The 13,435-nt window shown below is 43.5% G+C and overlaps 1 protein-coding gene across 1 annotated transcript in view; it reads left to right on the top strand.

The window, feature by feature from the left end:
* The window catches only part of PXDC1 (PX domain containing 1), a 46,504-nt gene extending 33,354 nt beyond the window's left edge, over positions 1 to 13,150 (top strand). Inside the window, exons 5-6 of the mRNA XM_083358408.1 lie at positions 11,563 to 11,662; positions 13,093 to 13,150. Coding sequence (XP_083214534.1) covers positions 11,563 to 11,662; positions 13,093 to 13,110 — 118 coding nt within the window. The 3' untranslated portion in view covers positions 13,111 to 13,150. The remainder of the gene's footprint in view (positions 1 to 11,562; positions 11,663 to 13,092) is intronic.
* Positions 13,151 to 13,435: the final 285 nt, after the last annotated feature.

The raw sequence follows: 13,435 nt of genomic DNA, 5'->3' as shown, positions 1-13,435 counted from the left end.
TAAATAAAAATTGCCCCTGAAAAACTACAGGTAGTCATCAACTTACGACCACAGTTAAGCCCAGAATTTATGTTGCTAAGTGAGAAATTGGTTCAGTGAGTTTTGTCCCATTTTACGACTTTTCTTGCACAGTTTATTTATTTATTTATTTATTTATTTATTTATTTATTTATTTATTTATTTATTTATTTTATATACCGCCCTTCTCCCGAAGGACTCAGGGCGGTGAACAGGGCAATACATGTTAAAAGACAAAATACAAAAATTAAAAGAGATTAAACAAAATGCCCACAGCTCTTACAATAGGTTAAAACACATTAAAAATAATAAAAAACCCAACCCATCCCATCAGGCCAGGCCAGCTTGTTCGAAGAGATACGTCTTTAGATCGCGCCGGAAGGAGCGCAGGTCGGGCGCCATCCGTAGCTCAACCGGAAGATGGTTCCATAAATCCGGCGTGCCCACAGAGAATGCCCTCCCCCTGGAGGCCACCAGTCGACATTCTTTGACCGGTGGCACCCTGAGGAGGCCCTCTCTGTGGGAGCGTACTGGGTGGAGGGAAGTTGATGCCGGCCGCAGGTGCTCTCCAAGGTATTCCAGACCTATGCCATGTAGGGCTTTGTAGGTCAATACCAGCACCTTGAACCTCACCCGGAAGACAACTGGAAGCCAATGCAGCTCGCGGAGCAGAGGTGTAACATGGGAGTATCGGGAAACTCCCAGCACAACTCTCGCGGCTGCATTCTGTACCAGTTGGAGCCTCCGAGTGGTCTTCAAGGGCAGCCCCATGTAGAGAGCGTTTCAGTAGTCCAGACGAGAGGTCACGAGCGCATGAGTGACCGTACGTAAGGCATCCTGGTCTAAATAGGGCCGCAACTGGTGCACCAGGAGAACCTGGGTGAAGGCCCCCCTAGTCACAGCTACTATATGGTCTTCTAAAGAAAGCTGTGAATCTAGGAGGACTCCCAAGTTGCAAGCCCTATCTACGGGGGGTAATAACTCACCCCCCATAGAAAGAGATGGGATATCCTGAATATCCCGAGATGCCGGTACGCACAGCCACTCAGTCTTGTCAAGGTTGAGTTGAAGCCTGTTCCCATCCAGACCCGAACCGCCTCCAGGCAGCGGGACATCACGTTGAGGGCATCACTAGGGTGGTTTGGGGTCGAAATAAAAAGCTGGGTATCATCAGCATACTGATGATACCCAACTCCAAAACCATGAATGATCTCACCCAGCGGTTTCATGTAGATGTTGAACAGGAGGGGCGAGAGGACCGACCCCTGAGGGACTCCACAAGCGAGAGGCCTCGAGGTCGACCTCTGCCCCCCTGCCAACACCGACTGCGAACGTCCCAGGAGATAGGAGGAGAACCACTGAAAAACCGTGCCTCCCACTCCCAATCCCCTGAGACGCCGCAGCAAGATACCATGGTCGATGGTATCAAAAGCTGCTGAGAGGTCTAATAGGACTAGGACAGAGGAATATTCCCTGTCCCGGGCCCTCCAGAGATCATTCACCAGAGCGACCAATGCCGTCTCCGTGCTGTACCCAGGCCTGAAGCCCGATTGGTGCGGGTCTAGATAATCCGCTTCATCCAGAACCAGAGGGAGCTGATGCGCCACCACGCTCTCAACAACCTTCGCAAGAAAGCGAAGGTTGGAGACCGGACGAAAGTTATTTAACACAGCTGGGTCCAAGGCAGGCTTCTTGAGGAGGGGTCTCACCACCGCCCCCTTCAAGGCGGCGGGGAAACTACCCTCACTCAAAGATGCAGATATAACCGCCTGGAACCAGCCCCATGTCCCCTCCCGAGCCGCATAAACCAGCCAGGAAGGGCACGGATCCAATAAACATGTGGTAGAGCTCAGCCTCCCCATAATCCTGTCCACTTCCTCCGGTGTCACAGGATCGAACTCATCCCAGATAACATCGACAAGACCACCCGTGTCCCTATCGTCAGACTCTGCCCAGTCGGAGTCCAAACCGGTCCGAATCCGAGCGATTTTGTCCGACAGATGTTGACTAAACTCCTCGGCATGGGTTCCTCCCTCACCTCCTGATTAAGGAGGGAGCGGGTCACCCTAAACAGGGCGGCTGGGCGATTATCTGCGGATGCGATAAGGGTAGCGAAGTGGTTAGACCTCGCCACCCTTATCGCTGCGAGATAAGACCTAATACAGGTTCTTAGTCGCAATCGGTTGGATTCGGATCGGCTGGACCTCCAACGGCTCTCTAGGCCCCGTCTCCGACGCTTCATCTCCCGGAGCTTCGCGGAAAACCATGGAGCCCGCTGGGATCTGCACCGGGTCAGGGGCCGCAAGGGTACAACTCGGTCAAGTGCCTCCGTGGCTGCCCTTTCCCAGGCTTCCACTAAGGCATCCACCGAGCTGTGAGCAAAGGAGGCAGGTGGGGACCCCAGCGCTGCCTGGAACCTTTCAGGGTCCATTAAGTGCCTGTGGTGGAACCATCTAGTTCAGACGTGTCAAACACAAGGCCCGGGGGCCATATCCGGCCCATGAAGTGGTTTCATGCGGCCCGCGAAGCCATCCTGGAAACAGTGAGGGAACGGCCCCCACTGCCTTGGCCCTGGCCCAGAGACCCTCCATCTGCCAGAGACCCTCAGATCTGTCCCACTCCTGCCCAGGCCCCCATAGGCACCCTTGATGCGAATGATGTAGTGCTGGCCATGCCCACCCAGTAAGCCATATGCACTTTAGCCACGCCCACCCAGTAGGCCACGCCCACCCAGTAGGCCACGCCCACCCAGGCCACATCCACTCGGCCCCCTGAGGGCAACCGCAATGCTGATGTGGCCCTCAATGAAATTGAGTTTGACACCCCTGATCTAGTTGTTAAATGAATCACTACAGTTGTTAAATTAGGAACATGGTTGTTAAGTAAATCTAGCTTCTCCATTGACTTTGGTTGTCAGAAGGTCGCAAAAGGTGATCACATGACCCTGGGACACTACAACCATCATAAATATGAACCAGTTGCCAAGCATCTGAATTTTGACCATGTGACCATGGGGGTGCTGTAACAGTCATAGGAGTGATAAAATGGTCATAAGTCACTTTTTTAAGTTCTGTTGTAACTTCAAACGGTCACTAAATGAACTGTTGTAAGTCGAGGACTACCTGTAATCTAGTTCTGAATGCATATGACAGAAATAAATTTGATATCAACACCTTATTTTTATTTCTAAAAAATGATTCTCTGTTGATCATTCCTGCATTCAGTGCCTCTTGCTTTTCCCAGTATCCTATCTATACTGGTGTTAAAATTTAAATGGATGGATAACTAGCATATTTCTTTTAGCTGTGTTTTTATTATTATTATTATTATTATTATTATTATTATTATTATTATTATTATTATTATTATTATTAATTAAATTTATATACCTCCCTTCTCCCGAGGGACTCAGGGCGGTGAACAGGGCACATATAAATAGCAAATACAAAAATTAAAAAGAGAATTAAATAATCGCCCAGTAAAACAATACAATATAAAAACCCATTAAGAACCCTAAAATCCCCCCATCAGGCCAGGCCAGCTTGTTCGAATAAGTGGGTCTTCAGACCGCGTCGGAAGGAGCGAAGGTCCGGTGCCGTCCGGAGCTCGACCGGCAGCTGGTTCCATAAAGCCGGAGTGCCCACAGAGAAGGCCCTCCCCCTGGGGGCCGCCAGCCGACATTCTCTGACCGGAGGCACCCTGAGGAGGCCCTCTCTGTGGGAACGCACAGGGCGGAGGGAAGTTGACGCCGGCAGCAGGTGGTCCCCAAGGCACTCCGGACCCATGCCATGTAGGGACTTAAAGACCATAACTAGAACCTTGAACCTTGAACATTTAGCTATACATGATACCTCAATGTTTTGTGACTTGCTGGATTCTGAAATTAGGGACTAAAACATGTTCCCAATATTTGCCATTTTTACAGAAAAAAAGTCTCAAATCTACTTCAGTCATTTTATTAAGAACTAATTTTATGCAGAATGCCAGATTTATTTGGCTTATAATTTTTGGACAACAATTTGGATATAATTAAAATGCAATTAGGGGGAAGACTTGGTGGATAATGAAGATTTTTCTTCTCATAATATTTATTAAAATGGGATTTCCTCCAATAGAATAGCTGAATAATATTTTTTAAACAAAAGGAAATGTTCTTCACATAGCAAATAAACAAGAAATGGAAAGCTGCGTAATGAAATGGCAAGAAGATTTAATAGCCTTTGAAACAAAATTTTAAAAATAAAATTAGAAGGTTATCATCTATTTATCACTAAATAAGAGGGTTGTGTAGATTGATTTGAATTGGCAGAGTGATCTGATTTGTATTGCTAATTAAGTTTGGATCCCCATATTAATTTGATTTAGATTGCCAAGGTAAAATCCCCATTTGACTGGAACTTGATCAGAAAGTTGCTTCAGTTTAAAAGGAAGACTTACTGTGCATGGACAAAAGGCCATCAAATTGATAGACTGATTTGGAAACAATTGAATGATTTGATCTGAACAGACAATCTGATTTAGAAACTCAATTAAGAGATTCAATTGAATCACCTTCAATTCAAAACTGAACGGAGTCTGTTGCCTTATTAAATAATGTTTCAGATCCCGGAGTATTAATCTTGGTAATAAAAAGTGGGGGGAAATCCTTTCTAGTTTCCTTATGGCTGATCTGTTAGAAATACAACACCTGGCATATGTAGTGTCTTTTTTGTTTCAGCAAAATAATTCTCTACCCTTCTTCATGCTCAAGATCAGCCAAGTACATTGGCTGCCGAGCTTATCTTAAAAGGTTTTCTGTAGATGAAGCCAGCAAAATAATAGTCAAAACACCCTGTAAAATTGGCCGCTATACTTGAGTTTCTAACATGTATTAACACAATAACTCTTCTTGCTCATCTTAAAATTCTATATTTTTTTTAAATCATGGTCTCTCCTATGTTATTATTTCATGCAAAACCCTTGACTCCCACACTCCTACCCCCACCCCCTGGTCATTTTCCATTTTGAAAAGTCGAATAGCATTTCCTTTATAGTGTGCATAAATCAATATTGCCCTTGGCAGCTTGACATAACTTGCAGGTGGATGCATATAACTCCTTGACATCGTATTTTTAAATTGATGCCTTTGCCTTCTGTTTCCAAGAAACTTCTTAAAAGATGAAACAAGCTAGGGTGGATGATGTGATTGTATTTGGCTGAGATTCTAGAAAGAGTGAAGAGAAGAGCAACAAAGCTGATTAGGGGACTGGAGGTTCAAACATGAAGAACGGTTGCTGGAATTGGGTATGTCTAGTTTAATGAACTGAAGGACCAGGGGTGACATGATAGCGGTGTTCCAATATCTAAGAGATTGCCACAAAGAAGGGTCAAATCTATTCTCCAAAGCATCTGAAGTCAGGAAAAGAAGCAATGCATGGAAAATAGTTAAGGAGAGAATCAACCTAGAACTAAGGAGAAATTTCCTGACAGTTAGAACAATTAATCAGTGGAACAACCTGCCTCCAGAAGTTGTGGGTGCTCCAATACTGAAGGTACTTAAGAAAAGATTGGACAACCATTTGTCTAAAATGTTACAAGGTTTTCTGCCTGATCAGGGGGCTGGACTAGAAGACCACCAAAGTCCCTTCCAACTTTCCAGGGGTGTCAAACTCAATTTCATTGAGGGCCGCATCAGCACTGCGGTTGCCCTCAGGGGGCCAAGTGGGTATGGCCAGGGTGGGTGTGGTCTACTGGGTGGGCGTGGCTAGAGTGCATATGGCCTACTGGGTGGGCATGGCCAGCTCTACATCGTTCACATCAAGGGTGCCTATGGGGGCCTGGGCAGGAGTGGGACAGATCTGGGGGTCTCTGGCAGAAGGAGGGTCTCTGGGCCAGGGCCACGGCAGTGGGGGCCGTTCCCTCACTGTTTCCAGGATGGCTTCGTGGGCCACATGAAACCACTTTGCAGGCCGGATCTGGCCCCCGGGCCTTGTGTTTGACATGTCTGTGCTATTCTGTACTATTATTCTATTAATCTGATACTGGATGACAGCGTGAAGCTGTAATTTCCTGGATACAAACGATCTACATTTGCTTCATTGAAATGGCCCTAGTATGGATGCAGAGACATTGCCATCAACACAACTGTCACCTCACAGTGTTTGTTTGTTTCCTCTGAAAACAAAACTGTTTAAGCAAAAGGCTTTTCTGGATTATGAATCATTGGCTCCCTACAGGAACTGAGTTACAAAGACGCATGCACAGCTGCCTGTTATGAACGTATTTTTGCAGCTAGGGTTGCCAATTCCTACAGTGTCCACGCTCACATATTCCTGTCCATAAAGAAAAACACCAAGAGGATGTCAACTTCCTTTTCCTGCTTTTCCTTTATGCTGGGTTATGGAATTCCATCTGACCAGCAAAGGAACAAGTTGAGATTAATGGTTCCAAGTAGTTATAAAACATTGGATAACCGTGTCTTCTGCTTTACAGAGGGCAGTTCTCAATTGGCAATTAAATGTCTATATTGACATCTATCTGTCCACTTATCAATTTCATACTATTTTGTTTTATTCTGCAAGGAACTATTGCTTCCTACTGTTAGTGTTACTATAGGTTCTCTTTTGTCGTCCCCCCCCCCCACTTTTTGGGTGATGCATGATCTCTTTGGTGTTACCGTCTTAAGTGGAAATTACCATTTTTGCTAAATGTTAGAATATTTCTGTAGGCTGTCATTTCTTGGAGCAATCTCTTCTAGTTTCCTCTCTGCTCTGGAGGTAAGGATGGAAATAAAGTTTTCCCAGTTTGTGATTGTTAGATGAATACAGCATCAACATCGCTGCTCCTTAGTCTTGCAATACTCCTTAAGTAAAAGGGAGGTATCTGAGGAACTGCCTTACCCTGATGAGACTAACCCACCCCACTCGTTCAAGTAGAAGGGGCCTTCTTTGAATCCCATTGGTCAAAGAATTTAGGCTGGTGGAGTCCATGAGATGAACCTTTTCTGCTGTGGCCTCCACCTTCTGGAATATTCTCCCATCAAAGGTGAAATCTATCTGCACACTCCTAGTGGTAGATACGTAGGTCAAGGATTACGCGAGACAGCAGGCTCGGCTACTTAGATTTATTGAGGTACACCAAGGCGAGGTAGTGGGGTTACAGCTCCCTTTTATAGCCCGCTGTCCGTTGGTTCCGCCAATCCTGGACCCGCTGCTTTCCCACTCGTCGGCTGGGCCAATCGTCTGCGTCGGTTTCTGACATCTCGGGTCCGCATGTGGAGCTGTCAACATGGCGCCTGCGTAGTTGCTACCGGCAATTTGACAGCTGTCAAATTGCCACGTGCTTAACTGTCAATGGTGATTTACCTCACGTAGCGTTTAAAACCATTTCATAACTTGATGTAACATAACTAACAGTTAATAACAATTAACAGATGAATACATATCACCTAGCCTTCTGGAAGAATCCAAAAATTTGTCTCTGGCGCTTGGCCTGGGCTTCTGACAGGGGCCCCCTACATTGGGGTTGGTTGACAGCATAGAGATTCTTAAACACCCCTGCCCCCCAGACTGCCCATCTTGACTTTTAATTTTAATTGGTTTTGGGGTGTTTTTTTGCAGTTTTTAACTTTTATTATATTGTAAGCTACCCTATATTACTGAGATGGGCGGCATAGAAATCCAGTTAATTAATAAATAAAAGGGAGAAGGAGATGGGAAAATAAATATGATCTGATTTTGCTGTTGGAGCATAAGGGGAGGATCCAAGGGAAAAGTAGGTGAAGATACACCTCCCAGGGCTTCCCTCACATTCTGGTGTTCATGATCTATGCAATTGCTTAATGACCCACAACTAGGAGAACTGGGATTGCGATAAAAGCAGTCAGCTTAACAACTGCTTCACTCACAACCAAAATTGCTGTCTTAAGCTGAGGATTACTTGTACTTTCCTTCCCTTATTACCTAGTTAAGTGGAGAATTCTCTGGGGTCTTCATTCATTAAAAGCCACAGGCAAACTGAACATTTCACAGATGAAATGGAATAAAATGCCCACCCCATTTCCCTTCCTTCAGTAGAAGGTATGCAGATCTGGAATTCTATGCTCAAAGAGACACATAGTCTTTCAATATAATTGAAATTTGTGCACAAAGAAGACCCCCTCATCATGGACATACAAAATGAGCCTTTTAGCTATGCATTAGGACTGTGCAGTGTTTTGGGTCCAAAGGCAAAGATTTGCATTGAAATACTTGGGGATGTACATATAACACCATCCTTCAGTTCCGTCTTTTTTCCTGGAAACGTACTGGAGCCGCAGAGGACAGCTGTGTGATCGCAGCTGCTCTAAAGAGTTTCTGTCAACTATATCAACACCCGGATGGGATCCAAAGCACAGCTATGCTATAAATGGAAACTAATCCAAGGAGAGAAGCAACCTGGAATTAAGGAGAAAATTCCTGACAGTGAGGACAATTAACCAGTGGAGCAGCTTTTGCCTTCAGAAGTTGTGGGTGCTTCATCACTGGAGGTTTTTAAGGAGAGACTGGGCACAGTCACCTGTCTGAAATGGTATAGGGCTGTGGTGGCGAACCTATGGCATGGGTGCCACAGGTGGCACGCAGAGCCCTCTCTGTGGGCATGCACGCCGTTGCCGAAGTCCTAGCCCTTCAGCTGGGTTTTATAAAACCTTTTTGCTTTAGGCCTCCGCCACCGTGTGCAAAAAAAAAAAAGGTCCAATCAATTTCAACTTCTTGTGGGGGAAAAAAAGATCTCGTAAAGTTGGAATTGATTGATTGAAATTTTTAGTCCCACCCAGTCTGCCGTTACCACCTCAGCCATGCCCACCCAATTGGCCACGCCCACCCAATTGGCCACACCCACCCAATTGGCCACACCCACCTGGCACCTGGCGATACATAAGTGGGTTTTGGGTTGCAGTTTTGGCACTCGGTCTCTAGAAGGTTCGCCATCACTGGTATAGGGTCTCCTGCTGGAGCAGGGGTTGGACTACAAGACCTCCCAGATCCCTTCCAGCTCTATTCTTATTGACATGCACATTATTCCTTTGTTTTAGTCAGTGCAGAGAAGCGCAAGTGCAATCTCCCTTTTTAAAAAAAAAATTCAGGAATGGACAGTATGCAACTATGACCACAGCTGAGCCCAAAATTTCCATTGCTAAGCAAAACAAGTGAGTTTTGCCCACTTTAGCAACCTTTCTTGCCACGGCTGTTAAGTGGTTTCCCCATTGACTTTGTGCGTCAGAAGGTCACAAAAGGTGATCTCATGAACTTGGGACACTGCAACCGTCATAAATATAAGCCAGCTGGTCATAAGACACTTTTTTCCAGGGCCATTGTAATTTTGAATGGTCATTAAAAAATGGTTGTAAACCGAGGACTACCTGTATCATGGTTTGAAAATATAGCAGGCTACAATCAAGCTAGTCTTGGCCACTGGTATTACCAAAAAACATGGTCTCAGATTCCAGCAGATTCAAACAAATTATTTAATTCATTCATAGCACAGATAAGGAGAGGGGACGAGTCAGATCGTTCCCATTTGGGAGTAAACATTTACTGGACAAATTTCATTCTAAGCTGATGTTTCCTATCCTGCCATCTTCCATGGCTGGGATAAGATTTCCATAACCTCCATGTACAGGTATTGTAGTCCTATACATATGACAGGTGCCAGCCTGGGAGATGGGAGGTTAATATGGCCCCAGTATATGGGTCTCACTTTTTGTTGCAGCTGAAAGAAATAACTATTTTCGGGGGGGGGGAGGGGGAAGGGTGGAGGCAAAAAAATCACATTTTGGATCTCTCTCTCTCTCTCTCTCTCTCTCTCTCTCTCTCTCTCTCTCTCTCATCTGCTGAGGCTCAAAGATTAAGAAATGGTTCCTTAGTCAGCATTTTATCATCTCCTGAATGTTTAATGTAACACAGTCAAGGAAAGAAGAATAACTGAGAGCGATTAGAACTTGTATTCTCTTGGGGAAGACGATACATCTTCATCAAGGGAAGATACAGTTCCTTATGGGCTCCTGTTTATGAGTTTCCACTCTGAACTTGACTAACATTTGTTAGGAGGACAGCAGGTCATAGCAGATGGCTGGAGAAATGAGGAGGGGGAGATGTGGGATAACCAGGGGAAATGATGCATAGCTTCTGTGGTTCCAGCCTCTACTCTGAATGAAAAGAAAGCAGTGTAAACTCAAGCGTTCCCAGACATAACAGTACCCTTGCCAGCATTTCCAGGGTCAAATATCTTAGATGGTACTAACGTTGAACTGCACCGTGTCCCCAATTTTTTTGCATATTTAAGAATTAGTCTCAGACTTGGTTTGCATACAGTTATTCAGAAGATAAGAAATCTAAGGATAAACCCCTTGTTGCAGTTTGGGTTTAAGAAATGGGTACTGTATTGAATTGTCACATAATCATCTTGGAAGAAAACAATCACACCAAAGAATCCTAGATGACCAAGGAAAAACACGACAGATTTAAATCCAAAATAAATATATTCTAAATGTCAGGAGGCATAAACTAAGGAATTGGATTATTCAGCATATAACTGTTAATGGATGTCCAATTTGATGATGCGTGCTCATGTCATATTTTGATGATTTAAAATTATGATAATAATAATAATAATAATAATAATAATAATAATAATAATAATAATAATGATGATGATGATGATGATGGTTGGCCTCACAGTCTGAATTTGGCACTTTTATCCATCTATTGAATCCTTCCCAAGGATCTGGAATAGGCAAATATTTTTCTTTGATGGCGTTAAAGTTACTGTCACAAGATGTAAACTGTTCCAAGTAATGCTGCCTTTTGCATCTCCTCCTCCTCCTCCTCCTCCTCCTCCTCCTCCTCCTCCTCCTCCTCCTCCTCCTCCTCCTCCTCCTCCTTTTACATCTATTGGACAATGATGCAAAATAGTGATCATGGTAGTTCAGGTTTTAAGGGAAATGTAATGTCAAGATGTTTCATATGATGTGCTATAATAGCTCCTTTTGGGATTTCATATATCAATTTTGTTCCAGAAGATGAATTGGTTTTACTTGATGCTTGTGTTCTTCTCAGTTATATATTAAGATTTTGGAACCTAACAAGAGGACAATGGACACAAGTGAACAATGCCTGCCATTATGACAGCAGCAAAAGACACTGCACAACTAGGACACCCATTCAATATCAGCGATGTAATGGTCTGACAAACTGATCTTTCTACTGTCTCCTTCATCTTAGCAAAAGGCTGGTCTTGCAGCACGCCCAATAGCTACTCTGTGATGGGATGTCACAAAGCAAGGAAATCACATTGGTCTACACAAGTAGTTTCTGGGCGCTTTATACGACTTATGTAGAGTGACTTATCTAACCCTGTAAAGGAAAACATGCATGATAGTCCCTCAAATATTTAAAAGATAAACTTAGACTACCAGGTTATTCTTACAAAGTGTGAAAATGGCAGATAAGAAACTATCGAATCCTGAGTTTTGTCTACTTTGTTTTGCATAGAAAATAACATGCTGTTTGATTCTTTGCACCTTAGGCACCTGCAAATCTATCAGAAACAAAGGCTGTACACACACTACAAAGTTCAAGGAGTTGGTTATACAACTAAAAGCACAGGAGGCAGCCTGATCCTTATGGTAAGAAAATGTTTGTGGAAGAAGAGCAACCTCTGGGCTGGTGACAGATGTTCCAGAAATATGTAAGGAACTTGCTGAATATGCTGGATTCTGTTCAAATTGCTTGATACCCAGAGCAAGAAAGATTTGCTTGTGTTCTGTTTTGGTGAACTAAGCTGAAAAATCTATTGCTCAGCCAGACAAGTAATGTTGTGTACATGACAATTGAGAGAGACAGGTCTGGATAACATACAAGGTCACATCGACCTATTCAGTTCTACACAGAGCATCAAGAAAGCTCAAGGTATCTGTTTTTGATACCTCACTTTGCATGGTGGGGAATGGAGGAAGCTGCATCCATTTTATCTCAAGGATACTAAACATCCAATTCTCCGAACTTCAAAATTATTTACCACAATGTAAAGCTCTACTGGAGAAGGGCTGGGAAAACGAATATAACATTATTTTGAAGAGCAGAGTGATGCAAATGTTTTTTTAAAAAAGAAATAGCCTTCTCTCTTTCTAAGACTTCAGGCTGGATTTTAATTTTGCACTGGGGAATGCTTAAGAAGCTGCTACTTATTACAGCATATAAGCAATACAGTATATTGCCTGAAAACAGAAAGAGTATCTGTTAAATATGGGCAACACAAATAACAACTGAAGAATGATGGTTGTTTCTCTTGATAGAAAAGTCTGCTTTAATCTCTTTCTGAAAGAAACTTATGGGGGGGGACTTTAAAAAAAAAGTTAAGATGACAGCTGCAATGGGATCAAAGTGCTGTTACTTCTTATGTGTGTTACACCTCTCTCTCTCTCTCTCTCTCTCTCTTTCTCTCTCTCTCTCTCTCTCTCTCTCTCTCACACACACACACACACACACACACACCAGATGATGTTTCAATCACACACCTCCCATTTTGACTTTTCTTTATCCTGCCCTTAAACACACATACACACTCAGTTATCATCCATCCATCCATCCATCCAAGGTCAAAAGGTTCTGATTTTTTTTCCTCACACTTCTTATCAGCCAGATAGTTCTCTATAGCAAGACTCTAGAGTAAGGAAGAATACCAGTCTCTTCAAAGGATGATTTCAGAGTTACTAAATACACAAGTGATAATTTGTTACCATCAGCATGGCCACATTGCTCCCCCAAACTGTATATTTGCTCTCTTGAGCCAGGCTCAGAGAGACTAAAGTACCAGAATCAACCAATAAGATGAGCAAAATTATTTACTTGAGCTGGAAGCCAACAGAACTTTGGGCTAATTAAATTATTGTCAGATTTCTGCATTATTTCTCTCTTAAAATTTGTAAAAGCTCAACAATTTTTTTAAAATGAAAGTGGGAGAGAGGGAATGAGGAAGAGAGAGAATGAAAGAAAAAGAGAGAGTCTCTTTTTATTTATTCAAACTCTTAACATTCTTTTGTTTCCCTTTTCTTAGCCTGCTCTTGTATTTTGATGGAATCTGCCACTGAGTTGCCGTTGCCATAGAAACCAGGACATGGCTGTTCTAATAATGAAGACTCCCTAGAGAGTAAATAAATAAACAAACCAATGGCACTTTTCTGCACTATATCCATGCACTGAGTGTATACTTGGGATCTGCATCAACTCAGCAACCAGTTGGTAAAAATATAGTAAAAAGAACACGAAATGGATTCTCTGAGCTTTCTTGATTTTGAAATATACTTAAAAGCTGTTCTAATTCCAATCAGTTACATGGGCTGAATAGCATTTCCTACTATATTTCATTAGCGTGTAAGAAGTAATCAACTTAAACCTGG

Source organism: Vipera ursinii, assembly GCF_947247035.1.
Source record: "Vipera ursinii genome assembly, chromosome: 3".
Taxonomy (NCBI): domain Eukaryota; kingdom Metazoa; phylum Chordata; class Lepidosauria; order Squamata; family Viperidae; genus Vipera; species Vipera ursinii.
Note: the sequence above shows the minus strand (reverse complement) of the source record. Positions and strands in the feature narration are given on the sequence as shown.